Source organism: Centroberyx affinis, unplaced genomic scaffold (assembly GCF_046629955.1).
Source record: "Centroberyx affinis isolate AG114_WGS23_722 - 3 ecotype Tasmania unplaced genomic scaffold, CSIRO-AGI_Caff_v1 ptg001832l_1, whole genome shotgun sequence".
Taxonomy (NCBI): Eukaryota; Metazoa; Chordata; class Actinopteri; order Beryciformes; family Berycidae; genus Centroberyx; species Centroberyx affinis.
The window spans coordinates 135,885-160,403 of NW_027280212.1; the positions used below are offsets into that span (position 1 = coordinate 135,885).

Genomic DNA, 24,519 nt, shown 5'->3' on the forward strand with positions numbered 1-24,519 from the left:
ATTTGCAGGAGCCAGTGATATTTGACCATTAACAAGCCTGGACCACTTTCTCCTAATGCCCTAACCATACAGGAATGGTGCTGTTCATGACCAAGGCTGCAGGCGTGAGACGGCTGGACCGAGCTGCTCTGCTCACTCTGCTGAGCAGTGATGAATCAATTATTGTCTCCATGCATCTCCTGCTTTCACAACAAACATCAATCATCAGAGCATATATTTATGTTTTATGTGTGTCATTATACATTGGAGATGAATCATGTACACAAAGCTTTTTAGATTTTCTCTGTGAATGAATTCTATACTGTCAAATATTAGACAAAGAGCTATATTTCCTCAGAAGAATAGCTTGCACTTTCTTTACTCTGTGGAGATGTTTGATGGAAATTTCACACTTTGAATGGTATGTTTTTGTTATATTCCTAGTGGCAATATAAATTCCATTCCATCATGCAGGGCCAGTCGACCAATCTTTCCAATAAAGCCAAACAGCAGTAACTGTGTGAGAAGAGAAACTGAGAAAAAAAATGACCTCACAGACTCCTGCCCCTGTCGTTTAATAGGTATATTTCGTTTACATTAAATCTAAACCTTATTGATGACCTTTGACCTTAAAAACACACAAAGGCAGTACCTGCTGTTGCTGTGGCAACAATATTCTTGCTCAGCACCAAGGAACTGCAAATGGGGCAATTTTCATAATCATCATGGTACTCCTGATGTGTCAAATTCTGCTGGAGAATACAACTCTAATACTGACTGTATGAGCAATGAGATTCCAGAGTGACAGGAAAAATCTGAAAAAAATGAGCTCAGTAGAGCACAGACCTCCGCCATGCCTGATGATGATATGCCACGCCCAACACCAAACAACACAATTATGAAAATAGTTACACCACAACTACCTTATGAATCTCTCATAATTACAAAATTGTTACCCCTTAATTCCTGGACTTCTTGTTTTGTTACCCTGTAACTACAGCATTGTTATTTTATTAGTGCCCCATAATTACAAACTAGTTACACCGTAATTAGTGGGCTTTAAAATAAAGCGTTACAGAAAATGTCTTATACTGTACTTTTCTACAGCAAATAGTAAGAAACAACATCATCACCATTATTATCATCATCATCATAAAAGGTCAAGAAGTTGATACTAGACCAGGCACTCACTCATGTTACTAACCTTCTCCAATGAGATATCTTTTGGTATGGACTTCACTTTCCAGCAAAAAAGAGCTTTATTTATTTTTGGAAGGGAAACCAAAAGCACAGGTGGAAAAGATTAACCGGCTCAGGGTGCACAGTGGCACATTTGATCCAGCTGGAGGGACTGTTGGCTTTATGTCATTTCCACACAAAAAAAAAAAAGTTAGATTTTTTTTTAATAGTTCCTCACTTTTTTCACTTTTTTTTTTTTTTTAAATCACAATCAACCATAGTTTGTTTTTTGTTCCATTATCTCTTATCATAATCTACATTAAACAGAATGCAAATGATAACATCATGGTGGCTAAGTGGACCACGATACACACCAGTTTTTCTGTTTCCATCAACTGTCTGTTATCCAATAAATCAAAAGTGCAGTAATAACATTTGGAAATCTTAATGAATTAGTGGTTTATCTGACTACACCTTTCATCAAATGGCTCCTGCAATAGAATCACATTACTGTGTCTGTGAGTTTCTGAGGCATGCTCTGATAACTGCCTAATCCCCTCACTGTGACTCTCACATGATGATGAAATCCCAAGCCTCGCAGCCGGGGGCAACACACTGCATGGTTATTCAACTCTAACTCACATGCTCTTCTGTTCGGACTATAGCAGACGCTCCCTCTATGTTCCATTATAGTTTGTATCACTCTGACCAGCTAAGAGGACAGGGAGAATCGTCTCCCAATGGTTAAGAGTATGAGGAGATATTTGGTCATGAGATGGTTCAATTTGCCCTGGTCAAGGAGGGCCAACACACAGAATGAGACCAGCCCGCTCATACCAAAAGTAAGTAGCTCTTTCCTGGTTGAAGGAAATGTAGTTGAACGCTCTTTGAAGTTTTCTAGAACAATGGTATTTACTTGCATTTCTGTGTCTGTCTGAAGGCGAAAGAGGGTACTGAGGAGCTTACCCATGTAGTGACTGGTGACAGCACTGACCTCCAACAAGAAGGAACGGATACTGGACAGGAGCAGAACAACCATGCCTCCAAAAGGTCTCAACCCCACGGCAACTACTCTCTCACTGACTTCTTCCTAAAATACCTCCTGTTCATGAGCAATCTGCTGTTCACTGTTCTGGGCCTGCTGGTTCTGGGCCTGGGGCTGTGGGGCCTCATCAACAAAGAGTCCTTTGCCCAGGAGAAGATCGGCAGCATAGGTACCGACCCTATGCTCATATTTGTGACTCTGGGCCTCGTACTGACGGTGCTGTGCCTGTCAGGCTGTGTGGGTGCCTTGAGGGAGAACTGCTGTTTACTGAGGCTGTTCTCTGCAGCCGTGCTGGTGCTGATCACTGCCCAGGTGCTGGCTGCCATTGTGGCATATAGTCTACAGGGTCAGATAGGAGACTACCTGCGGTCAGGGATGTTAGCGGCCATGGTGCGCTACCAGGATGACCTGGATCTGAGGTTCATCACAGATGAGATCCAGTCAGGCCTGCAGTGCTGTGGGGCAGAAAACTACCGTGACTGGGAGATCAACATGTGAGTAGAATCTAATTGGTCACTGAGTAATGATGCCTTAAAAATTTGGATAGGCTCATTGTGTTCTTATAATGGCCCAGGATAGATTTGAGTATTTCACCAACAAGCATGAAGTCAGACTGCTAACACAATATTCAAACATACCTTACAAACACTTAGCGCTCAGCCTAAATATGACCCCTCCCTGCAAAACAACAACAAAATGTAGGCAATGCTATGTGCACAGATACAGATACATCAGCAAGCATTTTCCTTCCCGCAGATATTACAACTGCTCAGCTCCAGGAGTGCTGGCCTGCGGCGTCCCTGCCACATGCTGCGTAGACCCTTTGGACAACGGCACGGTGTGGAACTCGCAGTGCGGTGTTGGAGCCCAACTGCTGGACGAGTTTTCTGCTCAGAGTGTGATCTTCCTGGGTGGCTGTCTGGGGGGAATTTCCCGCTGGATAGAGCAGCACACGGGCCTGATAGGGACAGCTGGCATCATCATACTGGGGGTCCAGATTCTGACTCTGTTTATCACTACACGTCTGCTAGATAGCATCCAGTGGCATAAAGCTAATAGCATATAGCCTACTCTTATAGTGGATGATGAACATCACTGTAAACTAACAGACACAACTGCTCATATCTGTTCACTTAATGAGTAGGCTACTCTACTTTTGGATTTCCATCTTGCTTGTCACCTGTGGTAAACATACTACTATAATAATTCCTAAACCATAAGGACCACTCAAAAAAGATTCCAAAGACTCGGGCGACTGTGGCTGTTTTGCTGGTCACAGTTCAAGCTGACAGACCAAAGTGCATTTTTAGGCCGACAAAAATGGCCACAAATGCAGCTAAAATCTCCTTAAGACTTTCAAGCTCCTTTGGAAAATGCTATCCTGGAATCCAGAAATATATGATATGTTGTATTTCTTTTGAGACAATCCTGAAAAAATTGTGAATTGTTTTCATCACTTTTAAGCTTAAGAAAAGCTCCTTAACATGTTACATGACCAACGATACCTTGCCTAAATCTATAGGATGTATTCCATATAATAACTGTGATCAGGCAAAACAGGCAATAAATCGAGGGCAAAATGGCATTGTGAGGTTGCAGGATCACTTTATTCAGATTTTATTCTCCTCATATGGTTTGCTGATAAATGCATTACCTTACACTGATGGAATGTATAGGAGCATGATCAATGAATAAGAACAGCGGCAGATGTTTTAGTAAACAGCAATTACTTGTGACATGCTTTCTGATATAATTTATGCACAGATCTGGTTGTATTGCAGTTCACATGTGCTGCATTTGGTATGACATCATAGCTTTACTATTGTACCACACAATCTTATTTCTGTGTGAGCTGTGCCAAGGCATATTATGACTTCAAAGCACATACCGATTTGGTCATATAGCTGCGTACTGAACTCATTTCATGCAGCATTATATTGGTGATAAAGTTTAGGTTTGTTTTTCACCGCAATGATCACCCCTCGTTTTTTTTTAAAAAGGGAAAGATAATGCACTGAACACTGAACATGGTTTGAGAGCACACAATTTTGTCTTTCTCCATAGTCAAATTAGTACAGAGAAAAAAAAGCTGATGAAAAAGATGACGACGAAAATTGTTAAAAAACAATTCCAAGCTTTATTCTGAGTTTACTCCAACATAATCATGCTGCTGCTAATTGTGCAGCAACTCACACATTCCTTCAATTAAACAATACTTTAAGGCCAGTAACTTGAGCCAAGCTTCCAGTTACAGCTCCAAATACAAACTTAATTACAGACACTGACAAAAAGACACAATCAGCACTCAGTGGATTATGGACATCAAAATGGCAGCTTGAGAATTAGTATGAAAATAAATCTGTATACTATATAAATACTGTATAAAAGAGCAGCATTCACGATAATGGAGAAATAGACATTTTGTGTGCCGATGATCGGGTGCACGATGCACCATTCAAAACAAGCCAATACTGATGGGCCAGGTTGTTTGGGTTGATCTCAGGAATTCCTATTGCTGAACTTGCCAGATTCATTCCCTTTGGTAGATGTAGCTGATATAAGAGTGAGGGGAGTCAGATGATCCCATACTGAGCCAACTCATGCAGCTCTAGATGACTGTAAGCTTCCCAAGGGCAGATTACAGTAATGTCTGCAAAAGAAAGAACATAATACTGATTAACAAAAAGGAAGTTTGTTTTGAGTTTATTTTTGTGGAGGTACAGCGGCCTAAGCATTGAGATTCCTCTTACCAATGCCAAGACCTTCCATTCCAGGGATCTCCTCTCCAAAGCTGAGGAAAGTAGAAAAATCCCATACGTTATTGTGAGAAACTGTAGTTTGATAAAGACATTTTTGATAAAGACAAATCACTAAACTTACCCAATGACACCCCTCTTGGGAGGCTTGCTCTTGAACTGGCGGGTGTTCCTCTGCTTGAATCTGGGTTGGCTCTTATGTGGAGATCCAGGGGCGGTGGCTCTGATGGCAGATTTGGCACCGGTCTTCACTTCAGGCTTGACCACATCCAGATTCATACTTCTGCTGTTCGGACTGTAGCAAGTGGACGATCACCAAGTTGTAAACACTGATGAAATAAAAAAGAGGTTGATAATCATGTAATCATAAATACAAACATTTCTAAATCAATAAATTCCTGAATGGATACAGACGTGTGTACAGGTGATGAGGGCGCCTATAATCCCATGCTCACATTACTGATTAACACTCCACAATGCCTTTAAGCTACAGAGCACCTTGGATAATCTGATTACTGTTAGGACATGCTGAATTTGCTGGAAGAGCTACTCTGACGACAGTTCACCAAATACTCCAATCGCATACCTTGTCTGCTAATGAGAGGAGCTTTAGAAGATGAGCAGGCAGTTTACAACTTCACAGCTGCACAACTGTCTTATAAGGAAATTTTGAAACTCTGTGTATACAATAATTAGCCTATCTGCAATTATACAGTGCATAATCAACCAAACTAGCTGGATCTGAGTAAATGTTTTAGCATAAATAAACTGACTAGTGGACTTACCCTTCTGGGTAACACTTTACAATAAGGGTACATTAATTAAGGGTTAGTTAATGCTTAATAAGCATTAACTACCCCTTAATTAACAGTTAACTAATGTGTCTGGTAATCATTTATTAATGGTGTTCATGTTAACTAAGGTATTAATTTATACATTATTTAATAGTCATCTTTATAAACTATTAAATCATGTATGAATTAATACCTTAGTTAACATGAACACCATTAGTAAATTACACATTAGTTAACTGTTCATTAAGGGTTAGTTAATGCTTATTAAGCATTAATTAGTTAATGCTTATTAGAGTTAGTTAATGCTTATTAAGCATTAACTAATCCTTATTAAGCATTAACTAACCCTTAACTTAGTGTACCCTTATTGTAAAGCGTTACCAAATTTGGTAATGAGAAAATTCAAATTGTGCTAAAAAGGCCTTACAAAAAAGTCACATATGAATTCAAAGTTTGTTTTCATATGTGAACATGTGAAATTTTCACCTGTGAATTGTCTCTTTGCATGTGAAATTAAGTTTTCACATGTGAAACAAATATTGTCATATGTAATGACAGGTGAAACAAAAAATAACATTCATGTGAAAGAAAAAAAAAACACCTTTCAACTATGAATTGAAATTTTCACATGATGTAAAAAAAAAAAAACTATTGCATGTGATGTCAAAATACAATGTGAAAAAACAATTTTCACCAATGTGTCCAAAAGGCACATGTGCACTGAATTCACACGTGGGTTTTCACATGTGACTTTTTTGTAAAGGTCAACTCAGAAACATCCAATACTTTTATCTTTTATCTTAGTTTTAATACTCACCAGCTGTGTTGCTGTATGTCTCAGTTGAGAGTGTCTTGAGGACCAGGATTGTTGTGAGTGCCTGATGCACCTCAGTGGAGGCCTCTTATACTCCTCTGACCCTGAGAAGATTATGACGTTATCAGCCAATATGCCGCCCATGGCCTTCATCACTTGTACAGATGCAGGTGACTCACATGACGTATAGGACAGTCACATTGATCAGGTAATGGCAGACAAGCCCTTAAGAGGTTATTCTGAGTATGTAATTTACTTGCCCCTGAGACTTAAGCTTCTGAGAAGAAGAACATCAGCAGAGACAAGAAAGTGGCGATTAATGTTCAAGTTCAAGTTTTATTTATTTATAGAGCAACATCACCCCAAGATGTCTCTGCACACTTTACAACAAAATAAAAGCATTTAAGAATGTATGCACACACACACACATGCATAACCGCACATACATTTGCGCTGATATGCCCACATATGACATACCCAAAAAATGACAAAATTTAAATTAACCCACATGGATACACATACATTTGCCGATCACCGAGGGTAAATAGTAGAGGTAGTAAATAATAATAGTAACGATAGTAAAACATTAATAAATTGTTACTGAGCAGGTGATAGTATGTTTATCCAGTCAGTGAAACTAGGGAGAGCTGCAGTGTAGAGAGAAAAGATGGGTTTTAAGCCTAGATTTAACAATTTCAACAGAGTCTGCTTCTCTTATAGTCGATGTAGGAGAAAGTAATTGGATGTTTTGGCTTAGTGATGAGGATGAGTTCCATTGTCCATCTTTTGGATACTTCCTCGACCTTCCTGAAACTTCCACTCAAGAGCTGGAGCTGTGGGATTTTCCCAGTATAAGGTCCACTCTCCTCAGTCGCTCCCCACCGCCCGCAGTATTATATAAAGTCTGTCAGCGGGGAACATACTGACATGAACAGCAACGCCATTCTCCTTTCATCAGCAGTCTCCCAGATTGAGCTGCATTATGCCTCACTGGTAATCCTCCTCCATTCATCTAGTGGTTTACTACTACTAATCTACTGCGTCGTGATCATACACACACACATACACACACGTGCTCACACACACACACTCACACGTGCAGACACACATGTAAGCGCACACATTCTCTCTCCCCTCTTTGTTTACTTACTCTCCCTTCTCTCTGCACACAAACTCAAACAAAAAATTAGCAGCACGGTCAAAGAATACAGGTGATAAACCCATTTGAGTTAGTATCTGTACTTCTTATGTGACATTATGATGAGTGTTTTGATGAAATAATAATTTTAGCTCACTGTGTAATCCTCCATACACATAGCAAGCTACGTAAGGCAGGCTCAGGAGTTCTTATGGCCCTGGTAATATGAATGCCACTCTGTATACAAGCTCAGAGAGAGAATAATGAACAGCTTACACCTCACCATGATGTACACTGTTGAATGTCATTTGGATATTTTGCAGGGATGTAGCCTGAGTCCAATCTCTTGACTCTCTTGACTTGTCTTATTCTCCTTAGGCGTGTGTGGTACTGGTGGATCTTACATTTCTCCCTGATTCTAAGTAATCAAAAAGTAATATTAAAATTAGATAGAAAACTAGAAGAAGTCCTCTCCCCATTGTGTATTTAATCTCTTAATTATGGCACAAAAACATTCCTATTGTATTTGGTAGTTGAGGAGGTATGTTTGCAGCCATCATAGGCATGCTGTGACTCCACATACTGTGTCAAAGAGATGGGTATATTATACTCTTCATTATACTACTTCTGCTACCATGTTCAAAACAATGACTTATGCACGATTTTGATATTGGTTATGTAACTAAGACTTTCTCCTCCATCTTGACGTCAACTTTGGACAGTCCAAAACAAACTTGGTTTATTTTGGACTGAGCTGAGGTGGCCCAGCTACTTTGGGATAACTGAAGGGAGGAGGAGGCATGCAGAGCGGACACAGTGCCCACACACGTGCTAAGACTCTGCAGCACTCATCTCCATGCCATTTCTCGTCGTCGTGTATAATAGCTCTCAAAATAAGATTGTATATCTTGTAAATCATACCATACCGATTAAACTATTGGACTAATAGAGTCCAATGTTGAAACACTCTTACCTCACAGCTGGTTTTGTTATGAAACAAAGTATGTAGGCCTAATGATTTATTGGATTGAAGTTTTTTTTTTTTTTCATTTTGAATTTGATTGTGCTTTTAATAAAAGCTATCAGTATGTGTCAGCTGAACATGAGTTTTACATGTATTTTAAGGTTACAAATGGAATAAACCAGATCTGCAATTTCAGTTATGATGGGTCCAAATCAACAACAGCATGCCCCCAAATCTAAATCAAAGTCAAATTAATTGTATTGTATCTGGAACAGCTACAATGTTTACAATGTACAAACAGGATATTGTGAAAAGTGAGGTATTGTAAAAGGTCATAGAGACCCAAAAGTTTTGGGCCACTGTTGCGTATGCAAATAAATATAAAACTACTACGCCCTCTGGTGGTGGCAGGTGGGAGCGAATGTAGTTACTTTGTCCAATCAGGAGAATGTGCGGATATCCGTTCAGCCAACGAGACGATTTCCTGGTAGCAAAGATCGTATATTAAAACAGCAGATGGCAGCAGAGCAGTACATGAAGGTCCACTGGAGAGCACTATAACTTGACGGCCGGTTTTATAGTGCTAAAGCTCTGATTTCTGAGTGAACAATTCAGATATTAGTGTTTATATGTGTGATGTGTGATTATGTGTGTGTCCAAATGAGCACATGTGATTTTAGTTTTTGAATGTTGTGCCTAATGTAGAGAATGAGAGAAAACTACACATTACTGTGTGTAGTGTTTTGCAAAAAGTGTGATAGAGAATTGCAAACTGCAATTGCAAAAGTGAAAAGCAGAAAATGTGCTTGTGGGCTTGCAGACTTGGTTTAGGGACTTGATACATGAGTTTCAGGTTTTAGTGATTGTGTCCGAAGTTCCAGTTTTAGTGTGCAAAAAATTTTGAAAAACTGTAACAAGGAGACAGTGGTAAACTGAGCCTGAGCAGACATTTTCTAAACACAAGTGACAAAATGATCAGTGCAGTCAGAAACCATTAACCATCTATATAGCATACCGATGAGACGGCTGAGTTTAGATGCAACTCAGTTTAATGCAATCAGCTGTTATCAGCTCAGCTGTTGCTGCCAAGAGCTGAGGAACTTGAATACGGAGCATTGCGTCACCTGAAAATCCTCTGACGTTTGCGGTACCAGAAAAAAAGGGGCAGAGTGAGAGCTCTTCGCTTCCTTCTCCCCGGCGGGACTCGTGAGGTTGAGGTTCATAGGTTAAAGGCTTTACATGCTCCTCCACATGTGTTGTTGTTTTGTTAACATTATCTGTAATGCCTCGAAGTAACAGGCAGTAACATGGGGAAGAATCGGCAGAACAAACTGAATAAGTCAGGAAAACAAGCTGACGAGGCCGGGAAAAATCCAAGGTAACGTTATGCAATAATGAAGTAACGTTAGTAGCTGCATGTCATTCAGCTAACTAGCTGTTAGCTTGCTAGCTGGAATTAAAACGACAGCTCGCTCGTTAGCATCGTCCTGGATGTTAGACATGTACATGTATTTGCGTTACACCGTCTTCAAGAGCTAACGCTTTATTTCCTCCCTTCTTGCATGTTATCTGGACCGCGACTTCCCTCACTTCAGTGATAAGAAGCCAAAGCGAGATGGGAAACCTAAGAAACCCAAACAAGAAGTTGACCACCTCAAGCACATTCCCTTCAGGCTCCGCGAGATTATGAAGAGCAAGGAGAGAATGGAAAAGGGATCTTCGAGGACCAAAAAAATGAAACGGGGTCAGAACGAAGAAAACTACCTTTTAGCCTTTGATGAGTGTATCACTTGTGAGTCTGTGTCTTAACTCATCGACATCTATTCTGTCTTCTCAGCCGTCGTCCCCAAAGGAAAACCTGGGGACTCCCAGGTTGGAGACATACCTGTCCCACATTTCAAGAGAGGGAAGAAGGAGAGCGTGAAAGCGTACCTGCAGCGCATGGAGAACGCGGCAAGGCATGTCCTCTTCCTCACCAAGAACCAAGTGGAGAGAAAACCTGAACTGGCGGTAGAGAAACAAGAGAAGCCTGCAGACAAGGGCAAGTCTGAGAAGAAGAAAGAGTGAGTACAGTTTCACCTCAAATATTGACGCAATTCCCGAAGAAGCTATTGTAGGATGTTCTGATTGTACATCACATGATGTTTTTTGTCTCGTTTTGTCAATGTTAACCTAATTACACCTACATCGTCACAGGCTTTATCTTGGAAGGCCGTGGTTGCATTATGTCTTATGTTCCTGTAATTTAATTGATGCTCTGCTGTCTTGGTACAGGTATGATAAAGTGAGACTACAAAGGCTACAGCAGAGAAAACTGGACAGACAAGAGGACGAGGTGGAAAAAGAGATGTTCATAGGTAATCCCTTTTTCCATAAGGCAAGGCGAGCATGCATATACAGAAGCCCGATTCAGATGTTGAAAGGCAGATGTGCTCACCCATAAATGGAGACCACAGAGGGCCGTCATAAATCTACAGGACCATCAGACAGGCGGCACCATTCACTAGCTACGTTATCTAAATGTCACATGGTTGTTTTTGTGGTCAGTAGCGTTATAAATCCCATCACAAATGTTTGGCTGAATTCGATGCCACCTCCAGAAGGCTCAACAGTAAGTTCTGGCGTCCCAGAACCAGCCCCCGCTGCACTCACTCTCAATATGAAACATAACTACAGTCACTACCCTGTACCTATACTTACTTATGCCTATTCCTAGTTCCTAGCATTACCCAATAATTTCTAAACTCGTTAATTATCTTTGTAGGGCTGGGCGATATGGTTGAAATCAATATCACGATAATCATAAGGATTTTTCTCAATATCAGTATATATCACGATATGGTTCATGTATGCAAAATCACGTTAAATAATCAAATTAATGTTCATCTCATTGAACCAAATGGTAATGTTAGGTGTGATGTCAAACAAAACTGAAATTTTCAAATAATATTCCTACCATACCTCATTTTATGAGAGTTTTTAAGTAAAATTTGCTTGTCATCATCAATTTAGACAGCAGGAATGTGTGTCACGATATCAAAATATCTTCATATCATCATGATATGATTCCACTGAAAGACGATAAACGATAATATTGAATTATCGCCCAGCCCTATATCTTAGGTGTATCATCCTTGGGCCTGACTTATTTTGCATCCTGACAAAATATGTCTAATTGTAGCCATGCCTGAACACAAGGGACAGGTATGGTCCTCACTTACCTCACTTGTCTTGAGATTCTGGGGAGATGGAAGCATGTCACAGATTGCACCTATAATGAATCTAATTCGGTTTGCCTCCATACCCCCACAATTCCCTCCATCTTTCAAGCTTCTTCCTCTGTACCCTCTCCCAGTTCCTCCACTGACAGGGTCTTTGCCTGAGAGACATGTCTGGCACACTCCATACTCCTTACTTCAAAAAATCTTCGTTTTCCCTGACCGACTTGCCCAAACCGAAGCCTCCCCACCCCCTTGTTGCACCTGTCCTACAATCTCCCAGTGTCTGAGCAGTTACTGGGTCTGTTGCACTGCTTCTCTTGGGTTCCAGTTTGGTGCTTCCTGCTGATACAGTAGGCGCTACACTCCTAGGTGTTACTCTTAGGTGTTAAGGCTCCGTCAGCATCATCGCCAAACTTACCTTTGTGCATACATGTGCTAACATAGGAGATAACCAGCCTCTTTAACTTCTCTACCTCTGATATAGGTATCTCCTGTAGTAAATGCAAAACACCGGTGAATGTCTTGAAGAAACGGTGCTTTCAGAAAGCATTCAACCCTCTTGACTTTTCTGTATTTTTTTTATTACAGCCTGATTTCAAAATAGGAGTTTTTTTGTCACTGACCTACATACAATAACAATAATGTCAAAGTGGATTTGTTTTTATTTACAAATGAATTAAAAATTAAATATTTTGAGTTAATAGGTATTCATCCCCGTTGCAATGACATGCCAAATTCAGTTAATGTGCATCCAAATTCCTTTGAGTGTCCTTAAGATGTCTCTATAACTTGATTGGAGTCCACCGTTTTGGTTGATTGGACATGCTTCAGATAAAATGCATATTTCACATACACACATAGAAGGTCCCACATGTCAGAGCAGAAACTACCATGCAGTCAAAGGAGCTGTCTTGAATTGTGAGGAGGCATATATCCTGCATCAGGGAACGGGAGACTTGTAAACAGAGAACATTAGATAGAGTCAAATGGAGCCAAATTCTGAGAACTAAATGGCAATAACAGTTCAATTGAGACATTTTTGTATTTGCAATAATGATCACAATAATAATCACAACAATAATTTTCATTTTTTATCCCACTTAAAACAGCAATTGTCAGACTTTTATAACCATAATTGTTATTTCATTTTTCTGCTTTTTCACAGAAAACTTTTAGTTGATGTAGTGTCTGAAATTGCACTGGCTTGATGTGTTTAGCTACTCCAAAACCCCCAAAAATCCCCCACAGAAAACCTGTGAAAAACTGAAATGTTACCATTGTTGTAATATTCTCCCTCTTTTATTATGTAGATAAAGTTGACTTTGGTGACGTTGCGATGGCCCCACCTTCTTTCAGTGCCAAACCCAAAAAAGCTGTGGTTAAATCCCAGGTAACAATGCTATGTACTTCTATGTGATCACACATTTCAGTGCTATTATGTGTGTCAAAGCTCGATTAAGTGATCAACTGTGGTTTCTCTCTATCCCTCCAACCACCAGAATGCACCGAAGGAGCTGCTTCTCAACTCTCTCCTTGGCCACACAGCGGCCTCCACAGCCAAGCCGTCCATGGCCAGACAGAGAATCATGGAAGAAGAGAGGCAGCGTGCAGTGGAGGCCTACCGCCATCTGAAGAAACAGAAACAGCAGCAGAGAGAGGCCAGGGCCGCCGGCCTGGAAAAGCTCAAGAACCTTCAGTGATGCCTCAAGTCACTCAGGATTTGCAGCCAAACTTAACTCTCTGCTACGGTCATTTTCAGCAGGCGTTGGCTTTAGCGGTGGTGTTCAGACAGCAGAGAAACTCATAAGGTGACGCCGTCATGCAGCAGACTGGACTTGGACTGATGCACCACCGTTTACTCTCAAATGTGGCGATTACTACAGTGTATGTAACTGTGAGGGAAGGAAGGAAACAAATGTGTATCCACAGGCCACAGCACCTGGGAAATGTCAACATTCACCAGCAACATTATTATAATAGGATATTCAAATGATTATGATGACAGACGTACCACCTGCAACTAAATATACACACTAGTGACTGTGTATTCAAGGATGTTCACTGGCAGGTGTTCATTTATGACTTTGCCTGTGATGTTTTTGGTCTACATTGGTGTTTACTGTACATTTACAGTATTTTACTATTTGTTTCTAGTGCTTTCTGATGGAATAGAGAATAAAACCACATGGATTTTCTTAAGTCAAAGATAAACCTGTGGCTGTTTGCTGTGGTCCCACTAGGTGGCAGTCCTGTAGAAACCTCAATCCACACTGTATTTGTGATCCTGTTTGTATGGAAAGCTGAGAGAATATGTTGACTTCACATTTTTTTTTTTTTTACTTTTTAAGTAGATCTATATTTATTGGCAACACCCTCAGTGTTTTATGTAAGCTTTAGGCTGTCACCTTCAACCATGTTCCCTCTGTACTCATTAAGCGGCAGTGAATAGGTACAGAATGAGCACACTTGAGCTTACTCTATTTCAGAACCATGGTCTAAAAACATTTTCCTGCAGGTATACCAAATATTGGAAATTGAAACACAAGATACTGTTTGTATCTGCCATAACCACCTACATTGGCATCATATCTCTGACAGCCTCTAGCCAGGTCTAAATAAATCAGCCTTTTAAACGCATAACGCTTATTAGAGCCTGGCACATCTATTTACATTGTAATCCCTTAATGGTTGACCCTCTCTGTTCATTCCAGCCATGAATGAGGCCTTTGTCTGAGTATTGGCTTCCAGGCCAAACAGCACTGTGTTTTTAGACGTTTTGTATTGTTCAGAGATGTTTTGTTTGACAAAGACTACTCAGGTTATTTGATCATTCAAAACATCCTAGCTGAAAACAAATAGTACAGGCTGATAGCATTTTTGAAATAATTGTACTGTTTTATTCCACTGAAGAATACATCACTACTATGACATAACCTCTTAATACTGAATACCTCTTGCCCTGTCTATGGATTCATTTCTGTTTGATCACCTTGACTGTGGTGAAACCCTCAGTCATGTTTTTGTGGTTGTGTGTGTGTTTGTCCACACAGGGTTGTCACAGTGACAAGGAAATGTATTAAGTGGGAACAGATGCTTGTGATTGGTAGTGTTGTTCTTTGAGCTGAACCCAACCACCATTGGCCACATAGCCACAAGTGTCCATGTGTACAAGACAGCTATTCATATTATCTAGGGATTTACAGTTCCTGTGTTTCGAATGTGGTGCTTTTGATTTCAACTGAAGTCACTGACCAGGAACAAATTCCAGACACACTTGTCATTACAAGGCCATTGCATGGTTAAACATCCTTACTGTGTGGAGTCCCACTTCTCCATAGAGACAACTTATCAGTTACCCATTTATGAGATAGATGGGGGCAAACCCGACCAAGGTAACGGGAAGGTTCCTATGGATGAACTTACACTGTTGCTGATTAACAGCTCAGTGATCCCAAAAGCAGAATTTCTGTTGTACTTTACATGAAGTCAAATTCAAAAGATCTTGTATATATTAATTTGGGATCAATGCATACATACAGTACATATGGACATGAAACATTACAGAGTAAAAGCTCAACATTTGCTTCCATGTTCCATTGCACATTTCTGGGCTGTCTGGTTTCTTGTAAAGCTCTATGCTTAATCCATTTCAGAGTGATTTCCTTCTCTGAGAAAGTATTCATGGCTGCTGACAGTACAGGATGGTGGGAGTAATTGGGAGAAAGCCTACTCAGCCTGCTGCTAGGCAGCCACAGCTCACTCTGAGGCTTTTCAAGTGTGTGCAGCGGCAAATTACATGTGAATAATTGTACCTCTCCCTGTAGAGAGGGGGAGAACTCATAATAAGGCAAAGATGCAGTTGTCAATGCAAAAGCTCTTCTTTTGTTCTGTTGCAGCAGTGTATTGAATATACATGCATCTCAAATCTGAATGGTTGCAGTGGGTATCTGAGTAATTTCAGTAAAAAAAAAACACTCAGTCACTATAATACAAATCGTTTGTCAATGTTAAAAGGTGTGTGTGTGTCTGTGTGGTTGTGCTCACAGTGTGATTACTTGCAGCCCACTCAGCTTCTTATGTAACCAACATGTGCACACAGAGTGTTCTCCTGGCAACCCTCTACTGCTGCCATTGTCAGATATTGCAGTTTTAATCAGATATTCCATGTAATTTCATTCCAGTGCCCAAAACTCAAAAAAATAATTGCTTTCCCTTGGTGGGACTGAGAGCATTAAGCTCCTAAATTCGAATTAGAAAAGAACATTACGTGGACTTTTCTGTTGTGAATGTAGCTGTCGGTAAACATGGAATTTTTTTATTGGCCGGGGCTAAAAACAAGACTCCCACAAGTTCACCCTCAGCGCCACATAAAATTGTTTTCTGTGCGGCCGTCAAGAATTCTAATCCCACACACCATAATAGCAGAGTCTATCACTGCAAGGGGCCCCAGGTAAAGCGGTTTAAGCTTATCAAGCCCACATATGTAAATAACTGCTCTGGGAGGCGCACACTTTCATCCTTGTGACACTTCCTCTTGCAGTGCCCCCCGCCTGCCTCCTCATGGAGTCGTCACCAACCATTCTCTTCTTTTACTATACAAGGGTCCAACAGCCGCAAATTCTTAAATAACACTTATAGTTTTAATAAGTTATAATTTAAAATAAAAGTACATTCTTATGTACCCCAGACCCTCTACAAAATCAGCTGACCTTCAGAAGAAGTAAATGAAGTCTGAAATAATCACAATATCATTTTACAAGTGAACAAACATACACTAACCAACAGATTAACCTATTTTACAGCCAGTAGATTTATGGCAATAGAGAAAACAAAAAATACATACATTATTAACAGTGTTATCCTAGTGATAATACAATAAACAAGAACTTTGAGTGTTTGTGAATAAAAACTATATAACGGTTAAATTATGGACCTTGCCCTTGCATTTCACGGGCTGGGCCTACGCTGTTCAACCACCTGTGCTTTAAAGACTCAGTGCAAAACCTGATGCTTGTGTACCAAATCTCCACTACCAACCTAGGTCAGTTTTCACTCAAATTCTTAGCCTGTTTTTCCAGTTCAATAGAAAGAATAGAAAAGGGAAAATATTACCTCTTGACAAGTCATAAATTTGAGAAAGAGAGACAGAGTCCAGGAGGAGGGGGATGGGGTGTAGCAGAGACCATTAGGTACTGTAAACCTGAAACAATTCATCTCACTCTTTCTCTGCTGACGATTTTCTCAAATATCGTGCAAACACACATCTACAAATCCTTAAGAAAATCACATAAAAAGGAAACCTGGTTGAAGGTTGACAACATGTGCCATAAGGCCAGAGTGGGTATGAAGTAGAAGAGGTGAGGCACAACTTCTCCATGTGGAGACCTTCATGTTGGGTGTCCATCCCACAGACTGTAGCCTCTAGGTCTCTCATCCATCTCTGATATCGGCATTTTGGTCGTCACCTCTTGTTTTCGACACCCAACCCTTGTGCACACAGTACAGAGCAGCAGTGCATGAACACCCGGGGAAATGAAAGAAAGAAAAAAAATGAGGAAGTCAGCAAGACAGGAACTGGGTGGTATTACTGCATACTGCTGGAGATTCACCAGAGTGCCTTCTTATTCAGACCATTTTCCTGAGGAAGAGAGAGGGGAATACATATTACATTTTGCATCAGCGTTGTGCACTTCTCTGATACTAGAGAAACACCTGGTTGAACTTCGTTTCATAGCGGTAGCAACTGGGTGTGCGGTAAGGATGGGACAATACGCTTATCTCACGATACGCGATACAGGATTCAACACAACCACCATACGATGTAATAAATAAAAGTTCAATTGACTGGGCAGAATTATGCTTATTTCTGAGCCACAAATCTTTCCAGCAATGGAATTGTCTTGCTAGAATGTAAACAACTATTTTGTCATTACAAAATGCAAATTATATAATTTCAGTGGAGAGCTTGTGAAATTGTGATGGGCAAGCCATGTCCTTTGTGATTACTACAGCAGAATAAAACATAGCTAATATCACGATTCATTTTTCTGCCCCACGATACGTATTGTCACATTTCTCCATTGCGATATATTGAATTACGTGCGATGTGCTGCCGACTCACGCTGCCTGCATGTGACAGTCCTGAAGGCGGTAAGGACTCGGCTGATCGAGGGAGGGAGTTGCCACTTTCCGGAGTCAAAGAGGGCGCCGTGGCCCTAGGGAGCACAGTGTCTTTGACCTGGTCCCTCTGTAGAAACCCACAAAGAAATGGCAGTCATCATCACATTGATTATTTCAGCGGTGACAGAGAAGAGATCATTCTAAGTTTGGAGGTGTATTATAATGTGTTTGAACACACTCACGTTAGCCAGACCCTTGGTAATCAGGGCTAGTTCGGTGGGCTGGTACACACCGCTGCGTAGCTGACCATTAAAAACACCATATGGAGACACTGGCTTTTTGGATACTGGCGAAGAAAAGTGGGAGGAGGATTGACAAGAAAGAAGAAGAGTTAGCAACCTGACTGGAGTAGCATCAACGCTGTCAAAAAGATATTTACTATCTAGTTGTGCCAATCACTAGCCCATCCTCTTGGACATGATATATAATCTCAGTTTTAGAATAGTCTTCTGGGATAAGTACAAGTTCTACATCTGCAAGGCCCAGAAAAATCAGAAACATCAATGCACTTTAGGTACATCTGCCATTGTTTGAAGAGGATACTTGGACCACAGTCTCTATGGCAACAGCTCATGACATTTACTCAAGTCGGCCAGTTAAGTGGTCCATTAATGAGACCATTTGCTGCGTCTGTCAGAAAGTCAGGGTAAATCAGTGTCAAGATACCGTACGATTCCAAATTCCAAAAGTGCAAGTAGCTACCTACAGTATATGACCCATTTTAAATATCTGACAAGGGACAGGTGAGAGATGATGTTGTCCCTGATCTCAGAGCGAGCTAAATTCACCAACCTGTCCAACATCTCCCTGTCACCTCTCTTTCTAATTGGTTTCTGTTTGTCATCAGGCAAAAGCTCTGAAAACACATTAGGTAAACCTGAGACTGATCTCAGCTTTGTTTAGTCTGTATTGACAATAGCTCTATTGTGCTGAGTAAAATATCAGAGTAGAAATGTCTGAAGATGTAAGCTTTCCAAGCAAATAGTTGCAAATGAATTAGATTACATTCAGATTGTCTTCAGAGACATTATAACTTTAATTTATGATGGCGATTGGTGTTTACAAGCAAGCTTTTGCTGTAACTGCCTCATGATATTGGCCAAGGACACAACCTAAGTAGATCAGACTTTTGTCCTAAAAAGGGCATGATGCGTGAATGGCACAGATTTTTCTTTATCCTATAAGTAGATTCTCATGGGCACCGCCAGAAAGTAATACACGTGGACAAAAAACAATTCATCGTTTTGGTGGTACGCCTGAGGTCATGGGCATTTAAATAATCTTTCTAGATTTTAATAGGAAGAAGAATGTGCCCGTTACAACACAGATCTTATCGTGTCCACTTCACTGTTCCAGGCAGGAGATGGCATCTCACCTGGAAAAGCATGGGATTTGCATGGGAGGCAAAACCCTCCTGCATACATTTAGCAGCAAGTCAACAACTTCACTGGCTGGCATGCTTGTCATTATTCTGTAAGATTTCAGGGGGTTGAGAGTCAATTAAGCATGAAGCTTATAACATAATTCATTGTGACTCTCTGGAAACCCACCTTGATTGATCAGTCATTATGCAAGGCAGAATGCAAAAAAAAATCCTCAATTGGTTTCCTGTGTCAAAAAAATCTTCTATATTCATGTTTTACTGTCAGCCGCCTGCTACTTGTGTGTGGGGATGTGAGCAGGATTATGCTGACATATCACTGCCTACAGTGGACATTTTGGTCTACATGCAAGTTATTGTTTTTATGCATTAAATTATATCTGCTAACAAGAGGTTGGTTTGCCTGGGTTAGAAAAACTGTTTGACAGATGGCAAAAAAGGAGCAATACTGTAGGAAGTGATGCTTTACAAAGTATTTCCTCAAAAATAAAAACAGTAACAATCTGGCAATTATTTTTATGGCATTTTCTGTTGATGGAGAAGACAACAGTACGTGTTCAACTGCTAATAGCATAAGGTTAATGATAGTCCATAATGTATAATGCTGTACCTGCACTAGGCTCATCCATAGAGAAAGCCTTATTCTCCATGTATATGTTCTGATGGGGCGGCTCCTGCTCCTTCAGGATGTTGTCGTAGACCAGGCTCCTGGCAGGGTAGATGTGGTCGCCGTCATGGGGCTGCTCCTGGTCTGGGTCCTCCTGGGTCAGTAAGCAGACTTCTGGGATGGTGTAGAGGCCGAGGAACACCCAGGCGTTGGACACCACAGCCACGGCCAGAGTGGGGTCGTCCCAGCTGGGGTTCCCAGCCACCTGGTTCCCGTGGATGTACATGACAATCCAGGCTACCCAGATGGCCGTGGTGAAGACCCCGGTGGCCAGGATGAAAGCTCCGTCTCGACGCCACTGCTTGTGCTTGTGCGTTAGTGAGGGCACAGCCATCAGCACCACAGCCAGCAGCAGAGCCATCACATAGATCAGCGCCATCACAAAGTCCTGGTTAGCAATGCTGCAGGACAGGTCGGAAACGATGACGCCTCTGAGGGGGCTCCTGACCACGGTGATGATCAGCCACTCGGTGTTGATGATAACCTCCACCATCCAGAGAGCCAGGGCTCCCAGGCAGAGCATCCAGCCCCTGGGCCCCCGGCCACGCCGCTCCAGCAGGGCGAGCCACAACCCATGCATCACCAGGCAGGCGAGGCAGCCTGAGAACAGCACCCCGAAGAGGAACCTCCGCGCGGCACAGGTGGTGAAGTCCCGGCCCACAATAAAGGCGAAAGAGAGGCCGAAGAGTCCAAGGGTGAAGACTAGAATACTGGCCTGCAGGACCACCATACCCTTCCTCTTCTTGTCCGTCACAAAGGGCAGGCTGGCCATGAGGATGATGAGCAGGACAAAGGAAGTCACCACTCCAGCGGCAGCAATGGCCTCCACCACGATCCCCCACACAGTAGCCAGGTCACACAAGTTGTAATATAGGGAGCTGATGGAGGGACCGCACCCTTTCGGAGCGGTGGTAGGACCCATGGCCTCACTGCAGATGAAAAACAAAAAGCTGCAACAAGAATAACCTGATGATTTTCTGTCTGGAAATGGACATATAAATACAGTATGGACAGACATGTGACATGTGATTGTCATACAAAAGACTCCAATTTAATTTTTAAAAGAGAAAGAGGTGGATGTTTACAGGGATGATTATATCACAGCACAGGTAAATGAACAGTACCATCCACATCACTGATTCCTTATTCACCAGTGGACCTTCATATAAAAATGTTAGTTGTGTGGAATCACATATACTCTGCTACACAAAGTATTGGCCATTAAAATAACACACACACACACACACACACACACACACACACACACACACACACACACACACACACACACACACACACACCCTTCCAGAATATTGGCACATTTAATATTCAGATTTTGCTGTATTGACACATTCTTGCTATAGTAAATATATTGCAACATTGGCATCATTTTGCAGTGAATTTTATCACTTCTTCTCAGACATATGCTCACCACACCATTTTTCCTACAAAATATAGTATTTAGGCTACACCCAATTTAATTCCCAGTAGCAAACATTTAAGCTTTAGACATCATGCCGCAGCCCAACATCTTTGCTCCGAGAGATAGGCTGGTGTCATTCAAAATAGAAGTAAAATATAAATTATGGGGAAGATTTATATAACATTTCTTCAATCATTTTCCGATGGCCACTACATAATCCCTTGCTCTTGCTCCTTATGCAAATTAATTATAGTAGGCCTAATCATATATACATTTTATAAGGATACTATACAAATATCACATTAAAACTATAAGCCCATATAGGAATATTATGATATCATACGTAAAAATACCTTAAATGTTAGTATGAACTCACTATTGAGTAGCACGGACACACTATAAATCCGTGTAGGAATATTTCTGGATGTTCATAGTGATTTTTCGTCAGGGGCATCTTACCTGTGCTGATGCAGGTGAGAATAGTTGTGGCCGCCGCTCCAACAGGTGATTCAGTTGTAGGCTATTTGCTCCAGAAAAGATAGCCTAATCCGCCCTAAAAAAATTAATAAATAAAAAAGTTCGCCTTGACCGGACTGTTTTGTTTGTGTTATGGATGTTATACCTTCTCTTTAGTGCCGTATGGGATAATTTGATCAAGTCCTGATCCGTTTAAATGCCCACTTTGGGAATACACAGGCGTCTAGAGGCTGAATCCTTGATCATGAACAGTCAGTCCTTTTTCCGCCCACTCCCACTCTGTTGTTGTACCATATTATCGTCGACTCGCCCGCAGCCACATATCAACGTAGGTTTCCTGTGTAGTTATTTATTTAAATGTATCCTTCCACCTCAATTCAAAACGTCCATTCTGTCTCTTGACCCAACCTCCCGGTGGTTTCTAGTTTGCAGCTTTGCATATTCCGTGCGATTATTGTAGGACCTACTTATTTGTCTCAGCCAGCTTATGTGCAAACAAAGGGCCCACTCACCTCTGAAGTGAGACACTTCCACTAGTGCAGACATGGCAACATTTGGTCTGGGTTGCGACCTATTTGACATGAAGTGGCTTTCATTTAATAAGCTCAAACACACTCATGAATATAGCAGCTGTACAAAACAATAATTATAATACAGGATAGCCTCGTACGGGTAAACAAAAGATTGCTTGCTTACTTACTCTAAACAAAAATAAGTCCAAAATCAAGTTCATCACGTTTGTTTTCTGAAGTGAATTGATTATTTTAAGTTTCTTTAAATGTAATTTATGTGAGATATTTAAAATGTACTATTGATGTCACTTAATTATAAGCTTCAAATACTGGAACTAAATTGACCCACTTTCAGCACATACTAAGTAGGCCTATGTTGTGGCCCACTTAGTTCATTTTCAGGATAAATCAAGTGTTGGCCTACTGTACCAGTGGTAGTTAGTGTGCTTTTGCACTTCAGTTGTACTTTACATTTCAAAGCACCATAACAGAGAAACAGAGAAATTTCTCCCCCAAATGATTCTTAATGGATTATGGCATTATTTCATGTAAAACCAGTTTTCATTATAAGGGAGACTGTGCATCCAGTTTGGAGAGCCACCTGGTGGGTAGTATTGATATAAGAGAAAATTACTCCTGTATTTTCCAATTAAACAACATCAAATCAGATTACACAACAAAATGGATCTGGTTATCGACCTGTTGTCGGCCATGTCAGTTAACAACCATTTGATAAATAGGAGCATTGAACAATGTCATTGATTTTAAGCTTTTAGATTGTCTCTACTCTGAGTTAGAACTATACTATAATATATATGCACAATAATGCTCTTTTGAATAAACATGTTTGCATACTTTTTTGAATACGCCTACTAAAATAGATATAGGTGTTCTCTTGTTGGTAAACGTCCTATCAAAACTGGTCCTCATTATTATGACTGAAAGAAGGATAAGGAACATAAATATTAATGGGTTGCTGCTTGATCTTCTTATATTGATATTATAACAAGATTTTTGTGTTGGGTACTATTAACTGTAGATTGTAGTGGTGACTTTAGTTGTAACAAAATTGGTCCTCTCAGATCGATGAATAGGCTACCTGTCATTTGAATATAGGTATCTGAACAGAATATTTTGAAGATATTTTCAGAATGCCTCACTCTCTCCCTCTGCCTGCTTGTTTGTCTCAACTGAATCTGTGTGTGTATATCTACAGTCAGACACACATATTACCTTGATCATCTCTCTTTCTTACTCACTCATGTAATTGTAAAAAGTTGAAATCAGACACTATTCCCTATGGTACAAAAACACCAAAAGCCAATTATACTACGACTACAGAATAGAATTTACCTAAATATGATATCCATAATATGTCACATTGAAGTGCTTTGAAATGACCTGATAGCAGACTGCAGCATCTCCTACATATTCTGTAGTATGGTTATACGTTGCTTTTTTTTTTACACTTGATGTATTCAGTATGTGGTATTGAATGTTTACATCAAAAGCCATTTGTGTAATGTTTTGGAGACCCGGTTGACTGATGCATCCCCCAGGGTTTCAGCAGCAGAATAAGGTCATCTAGGACACCTTGCTGATGCTAACGCCGGCATTTAGGCAGCACTAAACTGTACTGTTGACACTGTGTGATGGAGCCCCCTGTGGCGCATCGATCTCTCAATGGATGTCGTCCCGAGGGGAGCTCTCACAAATTCAGCAGCTTGTCAATCCATCCCTTCTGTCTGTGGTCCCGTTAGCAGATTCTTAATAGAAGCTGGTCTCAGTGGAGAAAACAGTACAACCTTAATGGAGGTCATGCAGAAGTCAATTAAAATATAGTTGGAGAGTTCAACAGAATTGGTTTGGGTTGTTCGGTTTACATTTGGCCTAATGCACGTTTGGGTTTACTCTGTTTCCATGTTGCAGCTACACAACAGTTGCATGAATTGTGTTTCTTAGAAATTAACAGTAAACGGGCAAACCTAT

General features: G+C 40.8%; 4 protein-coding genes across 4 annotated transcripts; 2 read left to right on the forward strand and 2 right to left on the reverse strand.

The window, feature by feature from the left end:
- Positions 1-1,910: 1,910 nt before the first annotated feature.
- Positions 1,911-3,269, forward strand: tspan10 (tetraspanin 10). The gene is made up of 3 exons (XM_071529683.1): positions 1,911-2,018; positions 2,108-2,697; positions 2,960-3,269. The coding sequence occupies exons 1-3, from the start codon at positions 1,911-1,913 to the stop codon at positions 3,267-3,269; spliced, it is 1,008 nt and encodes a 335-aa protein (XP_071385784.1).
- Positions 3,270-4,776: 1,507 nt separating this feature from the next.
- Positions 4,777-6,608, reverse strand: pde6ga (phosphodiesterase 6G, cGMP-specific, rod, gamma, paralog a). Its single transcript, XM_071529697.1, has 4 exons — positions 6,571-6,608; positions 5,084-5,288; positions 4,954-4,994; positions 4,777-4,853 (listed from the first exon to the last, which is right to left on the reverse strand). Exons 2-4 carry the CDS (start codon positions 5,236-5,238, stop codon positions 4,777-4,779), a joined length of 273 nt encoding a protein of 90 aa, XP_071385798.1. The 5' UTR covers positions 5,239-5,288; positions 6,571-6,608.
- Positions 6,609-9,885: 3,277 nt separating this feature from the next.
- ccdc137 (coiled-coil domain containing 137) lies at positions 9,886-15,733 on the forward strand. Its single transcript, XM_071529696.1, has 6 exons — positions 9,886-10,047; positions 10,265-10,413; positions 10,507-10,732; positions 10,944-11,026; positions 13,201-13,280; positions 13,390-15,733. The coding sequence occupies exons 1-6, from the start codon at positions 9,977-9,979 to the stop codon at positions 13,588-13,590; spliced, it is 810 nt and encodes a 269-aa protein (XP_071385797.1). The 5' UTR covers positions 9,886-9,976; the 3' UTR covers positions 13,591-15,733.
- Positions 15,734-16,678: 945 nt separating this feature from the next.
- Positions 16,679-22,020, reverse strand: LOC139652590 (G-protein coupled receptor family C group 5 member C-like). The gene is made up of 5 exons (XM_071529699.1): positions 22,001-22,020; positions 20,062-21,068; positions 18,253-18,356; positions 18,012-18,137; positions 16,679-17,528 (listed from the first exon to the last, which is right to left on the reverse strand). The coding sequence occupies exons 2-5, from the start codon at positions 21,038-21,040 to the stop codon at positions 17,496-17,498; spliced, it is 1,242 nt and encodes a 413-aa protein (XP_071385800.1). The 5' UTR covers positions 21,041-21,068; positions 22,001-22,020; the 3' UTR covers positions 16,679-17,495.
- Positions 22,021-24,519: the final 2,499 nt, after the last annotated feature.